Below are 6,264 nucleotides of genomic sequence, written 5' to 3' on the forward strand. Positions count from 1 at the left end.
TATTTTTTTTTGAGAATGTATTTTTTGGATGATTGAATCAGTCTCAAAGTGGGAGAATTGTTAAGTTGTGGAGCTTGATTAATATATACAGCTTTACTATTTATTCTCTGTAACCCAAAATACTCTGATTTATTAATATAAATATACCCACCGCCGTGAAAGTTTACTCACGGGGTGTTACCACGAAATATTGGGTTTTATCTTTCTCTCTCTAGATCTCTCATCTCTTTCTCTTGAAAGTTCTTGTGTTCTTCATTCATCAAGTGTGTGTGCGCGAATTGGATCCTGACAGATTTATGGTAGGTATCATCATGGTCTGACTTAGGCTTGAGATACAAATTGACAATTGAAAATATTTATAAGATAGCATATAGAAAAGTTTGAATTAATGATGTTGTATGAATGTTGAAATCTAAAAGATGCTTAAAGAAAGTACTATTCAATCTCCCTTATTATTCTCAAACTCCTTATTATTATTTTTTACGGAATAAACGGGATTTGTATCGTTTACAAGCATACATACAAAAAAAATCACCACTACCATACAATTATAATACATAGAGAGGACTGCATGAAAGACATATCTAATTAATTCAAACAATACGACACATATATAAAAATAAAAAACCTCCTAGTGAATAAGATGAATTAAGCATCACCAGGGTCGTTAGGAGCAGGATGTATTGCATAGTAGGTCTGGACAATATCTAAGCAGAGGAGGAAAAGAGAAGCCAGCAAAGCAATTATAGTCCATGGATTGTTAAAATATGTGATTCTAAACTCAGCCATCCAAGTCCTTATTTTGCTGTGATAGTGATTTTCGATACTCTGTTTGACTGTCCAGAAATTAGAACTATCACCTGCCTCAAAAGTATTCAAATCTTTGTAGACTTGCACCACATCATCATCACTACCTAAGCTGTTGATTAATATTTTGTTCTCTCTCATCTCCTTCACATCTTCTTTTGTAACCACAAGTAGTTTCATAAAACTGATGTAACCAGTCACTGATTTATCTATAATGTTAGAATTGGGAGAAAACTCATATGCGATCATGTTGTTGAAAAACACTCTAGTGTACATATCAACGTACATAAACGGGAGCTTCAGTTCAGCAGATCGACAGAATCTAGTTGGACTAAACCTTACACCTTTGAGAGATTTAATCCCACTAGCCTTTGAATTTATCCCCTTTGATTTCAAATCCGTAACTGAACGAAACACATACAGCCCATGAATATCTTCATTTTTTTCATCATCTTCACAGCATTTACAAACACCTTTTTCTAGCTTGGATAGCATGTCATTAACATTGCAACAACCATCGTTATCCCTTAAAATAGGATCATGAGTTGGACCTGTCACAATTACTCTTCGGAAAATTTCAAGAAGGTGAGCAGGATTACTCCCTAGACCATCGTTAGGTTCAGCATGTTCAATTTTTCCTTTCTTGTCATTGAAGAACATATTAAAGGAATGTTGTTCCATATTCTTTATAAATGAACCTGTACGAGTATTAGGGTATCTCAAAGCAACCAAGATCTCCAAAATCCAAAAAGGTATTTGATTTTCAAGCAAATACATGTCACGTCTAATGCTTTTATAAACAGCAATACCAAGATGATTAATTGTCTCCTTCTTTTTACTTGAATGCTCAACATCAGTAGTTGGTCCGAAATAATTTAGAATGACACATGCATCTCTAAACATCATTTGAGCAAATTCTATATTTGTGTACCTACATGTGACTTCTCTTGGATAACAATTTTTAGCATTCTCAATTTCCCCTAAAATTGCTGAGATGAAAATATTTTCATTTATATCTGATTCAACAAACCTTTGAACTGCAGTGGACTTGAAATCCTCAACCAACTTGAGATTCTCCTTTCCATGGTGATAAGGCCCAAATGAAACCACTTTTGGTTCATAGTCCTCATTATTACCTCCTTTCATCAACAATGGAACCATTTGCATTAACGTCATTTGGATTTCTTATCCTACTACAACAATAATTATTCAATTTCAGTTACACTTCACAAATCTAACATGCAATAGCTAATTTATAGCACAACTTATACCATCTTGATATATAATGAAAAACTTCAACTGCCAATGGGCTACGCGCTAGCTTAATGTGTCACCCATCAGGGCAATAATCATGTTGACAAAATATTGGGTCGATAACATAAGAATTTGAAAAATCTAAATGTTGAGAAGGACTATCAAAATACAAAAATATTGCACATTTATAATAAAGCATAAGGGGAAAATTTTCTTTTCTTCAACATTAGAGTATATAATATTGTTGGAGCATGCAATTCTCTCCCAGCTCTCATTAATAAACATTGTCACCAACATCCAATTTAATTGATTTTGCTTCATACCGAACATATATATCCTTAATATTATATTGTTTTTTTTCTTTTTAGTTTGTTAAAAAAAATAAAAGATATATATTTTCTTGTTTTATCCTTTTTGTAGCTAAGAAAATGTCAAGGCATTTCAGAAATTCCTTCTTATTGAAAATTTTCATATAAAATGAATAGGAGGAAGAAATAAAAAAACCTAAGTATTTATCTAGCGCAACTTATAATAGTTTGGGGCAGGCACTATGCTACAACATGGTCCAAATTCCAAGTTGAATGAAAGTGGAGAGATTAAACATCCATGACTAGTTAATTACTTTACTGGATCAGTATACTTTGTTCACACACATATATAAAAGAAAATTTTGAAAGTAGGAGAAATGATATACATATGAAACAAGTTCAAATTATTTGAAGTGTACTCTAATCATTTCATTCAAAAGTTTAAGTGGTTAGAAAAAAAATATTATTAATTAACAGTTGCCCCCTTTAAGTGTTCAGCTTAGTCTTTTTTTCATTGGCCAAATTTCTTGGAATACTTTATGGTAATGAGATTTGAGCCTAAGACCTCTAATTTACTCTATTATCATGTTAAAATATTTAACTATTAAGTGTATGTATTTTGGACGTGTGTATTACACTAATTAATAAATGTATATTTAAAGAACAAATTGTTATATATACATTATATGATTTACTGTAATTTTTTTAAAAATAACGCAACTTTTTTAAGATAAAAAGTGTACTTAAAGAGGAATAAAGGTCAAAATCAAATGTAGTGAACAAAATTTCGATATTAATACCAATAGTCAAAATTATTTTGATATACTTTTTTTAAAAAATATTGATATACAAAAACACACAATAAAGTTAAAAGAAAAAACGTAGATTATGTATGAGCATAATGCTATAGCACAACTACTTGTAACAAATTAACAAGTAGGTGCGTTTATTACACAATTTCTATGGAACATGTGTAATAAAATGGTGAACTCTTCGGGTGTGCTTGGCAGGAATGAAAATATTTTTCATGAAAAATGTTTTCCTGGAAAATAAGTAGATTTATGACTTATTTTTTTATGTTTGGTTGGTGAGTAGAAAATATTTTTAGGAAATAATTCTTAGTGTTGGATTTATGAATGAATTTTTTTAAAAAAATATATTTTATTTCTACTATAGTAGAAAATAATTTTTGTAATTGTAAATATTTTTTTAATAAAAATACTTTTTTTGGGGGAAGGGGGGCTTGTAGGGAGGCTGACGGTAGGGGGTGAAAAAATAAAAATTTAAAGTTGATAATATTTTTTTGGGATGGGGGTGGAGGCTGGTAGGGGGGCTGGCTGGGGTAGGGGTGAAATAACAAAAAATTGAAATTGAAAATATTTTTTAAAAATAAAATGAAATATATTTTGGGAGGTAGGGTGGGGTGGGGTTGGGGGCTGTTAGGGGGGTGGGGGTCAAAGGTAGGGGTGAAGAAAATAAAATTTGAAGTCGAATTTCTTTTAAAAAACAAATTTAATTTTTTTCACGTGGGAGGGGGGGGGGGGTGTTGAGAGCAGGGGTGAAGAAATGAATTTTTGAAGTTGAAAATATTTTTAAAAATAAAATTTATTTTTTTGAGGGGGGGGGGGGAGGGTTGCCGGGGATGGGTAGTGGGGGTCCGAAATTGGGGTGAAAAAATAAAATTTTGAAATTAAAAATATTCTTTTAAAAACAAATTTATTTATTTTTGGAGGGGAGGTGGAGGGATGATCGGGGCCGGGGAAGGGCGAAGTGAAAATATAAAATTTTGAAATTGAAAATATTTTTTAGAAATTGATATTTTTCTAAAATAAATGTAATTTGAAGTTCGAAGAGAATTTTGAAAAATGTTTTCCTTAACTTTTGAAGGGAAGTCATTTTCTTTAATTTTAACGAAAAATGAGTTGATTTGAAAAACATCTTCCAAAACTTTTGTCCCAACCAAACATGAGAAAATTGGAAAAAATGTTTTCTTTCATACCAAACATACCCTTCGTTGCGTTTAACGTGTTTGGGCGAAGTGAAAATATAAAATTTTGAAATTGAAAATATTTTTTAGAAATTGATATTTTTCTAAAATAAATGTAATTTGAAGTTCGAAGAGAATTTTGGAAAATGTTTTCCTTAACTTTTGAAGGGAAGTCATTTTCTTTAATTTTAACGAAAAATGAGTTGATTTGAAAAACATCTTCCAAAACTTTTGTCCCAACCAAACATGAGAAAATTGGAAAAAATGTTTTCTTTCATACCAAACATACCCTTCGTTGCGTTTAACGTGTTTGACTATTGTTACACAATTTCAAGAGCTGTCAATATGAGCTGACCCATCACATTCAAGCTAACTCATACATGTTTTGAAATTTGACGGGTCAGACCAGGCTAGCTAGCTTATTTTTTTATGTGGGCCAAACAATGGGCTAAGGGTTTGTCGGGTCAGCTCTCTTTTCTTAAAAGTATATATTTTTTTTATAATTTTTAAAATTAATTATAATTTTGAAATTATTATCATAAATATCAACAAGATAATATTATATAGTGTTAGTGCTACTACTCTTTAATCAAGTCCACAAATAAAATTATCTTTTAATAATTATTTAAGTTTGATTAAGCAAAAACATAAATAGCCAAATAAAAATATTAACCTAATTATTTTTCAATTATCATAATAAAACACAAAAACTATGATAATATTCTACAGGCTACGACCTATGTAGTGATTCCTAGAAATTTTAGGAAATTTTTATTTTATGTACTACATATTTTATAAACACAATTTGTATTTAAAATGTAATATTTAAAACTTAAAAGAAATTTTGAGTTTAAACTCTATTTTATTTTTATTATTTAATTCATTTTTAGTTGGCCCACATGCCGATCCTATCCATACTTCTCAAATCCACAAATCGACAGACTTATTCAGAACGGGCTAATTTTTTTTTCCTTAAATGGGCTTCAAAAATCATAGTTCTACCCTATCAAATTACGGATTAGGCCAGGCCACACCAACGGGCCTAGCCTGACGGCTCAAACAATTTCTACGGGAAATTTTATATATATATATATATATATATATATATATATATATATATATATATATATATATATATATATATATATACATCATTTGGACAACCAACTTTCGTAATCACTCTGCGAATTTAAATTTGTTTTTACTTGCTTTGTGGAACAACTGTTACGTATATATTTAAAAATATATAAAAAGAGACAAAAATGAAAAGAATTATTTGATGGTTTAAAAGGACATACCATGAAGACTAAAATGAATAAATTTCTATGATAGAACAAATTACGTACCAGTGTACAGTAGTGCTTGGGATGCTCTTTTGTTGGATGTTTGATAATAGTTCAACAATATGTAGCCATATTTAAAGGGCTACTAAGTATGGAATATTTTAAGCCTTCCTTCCATAGTAAAGAATAAACGTTAAAGTGACATTTGGATGCTTCAATAAAGATATATTTGACCTATCCTCTAAGTATAGTATTTCATTGATAGCTAAGACAAATTGATTCCGATCCATCTTAATATTCAGATGATAGAATTTTAGAAATAGCAAATATAATAGATATAATAAGATTTTATAGTCATAGTTTTGATAATTGTGTTTCATAACCATAATTATGTTTGTTATGGAGGTTGTGGTTTGTATATTTAGCTTGTCAATATACAAATAGGGTAATTTATTATGATTTATTCATAAATTGTATGCACATAACTATGGTAAACATATATAAAATTTTGAATTTATACAATCAATAATCGAATCATATCAATTTTAAATTTATAGAAACCAGACCAATTATAAGCAAATAGCCAGAATTGGAGAAGAAGCCACAAACTACAATTTTCTTAAAT

At 29.9% G+C, this 6,264-nt stretch overlaps 1 protein-coding gene across 2 annotated transcripts; it reads right to left on the bottom strand.

Annotated features, from left to right (window-relative positions):
* Positions 1 to 449: 449 nt before the first annotated feature.
* LOC101259031 (UPF0481 protein At3g47200) lies at positions 450 to 5,763 on the bottom strand. Of its 2 annotated transcripts, none has more exons than XM_004235005.3 (2): positions 5,703 to 5,763; positions 450 to 2,000 (listed from the first exon to the last, which is right to left on the bottom strand). In XM_004235005.3, exon 2 carries the CDS (start codon positions 1,981 to 1,983, stop codon positions 649 to 651), a length of 1,335 nt encoding a protein of 444 aa, XP_004235053.1. In that variant the 5' UTR covers positions 1,984 to 2,000; positions 5,703 to 5,763; the 3' UTR covers positions 450 to 648. The 2 variants fall into 2 exon arrangements, with proteins under 2 accessions (XP_004235053.1, XP_010318074.1); XM_010319772.3 differs by having other exon boundaries at positions 450 to 1,997; positions 5,703 to 5,750.
* Positions 5,764 to 6,264: the final 501 nt, after the last annotated feature.

The sequence above is a fragment of the Solanum lycopersicum genome, chromosome 3 (assembly GCF_036512215.1).
Source record: "Solanum lycopersicum chromosome 3, SLM_r2.1".
In the NCBI taxonomy this organism is placed as follows: Eukaryota; Viridiplantae; Streptophyta; class Magnoliopsida; order Solanales; family Solanaceae; genus Solanum; species Solanum lycopersicum.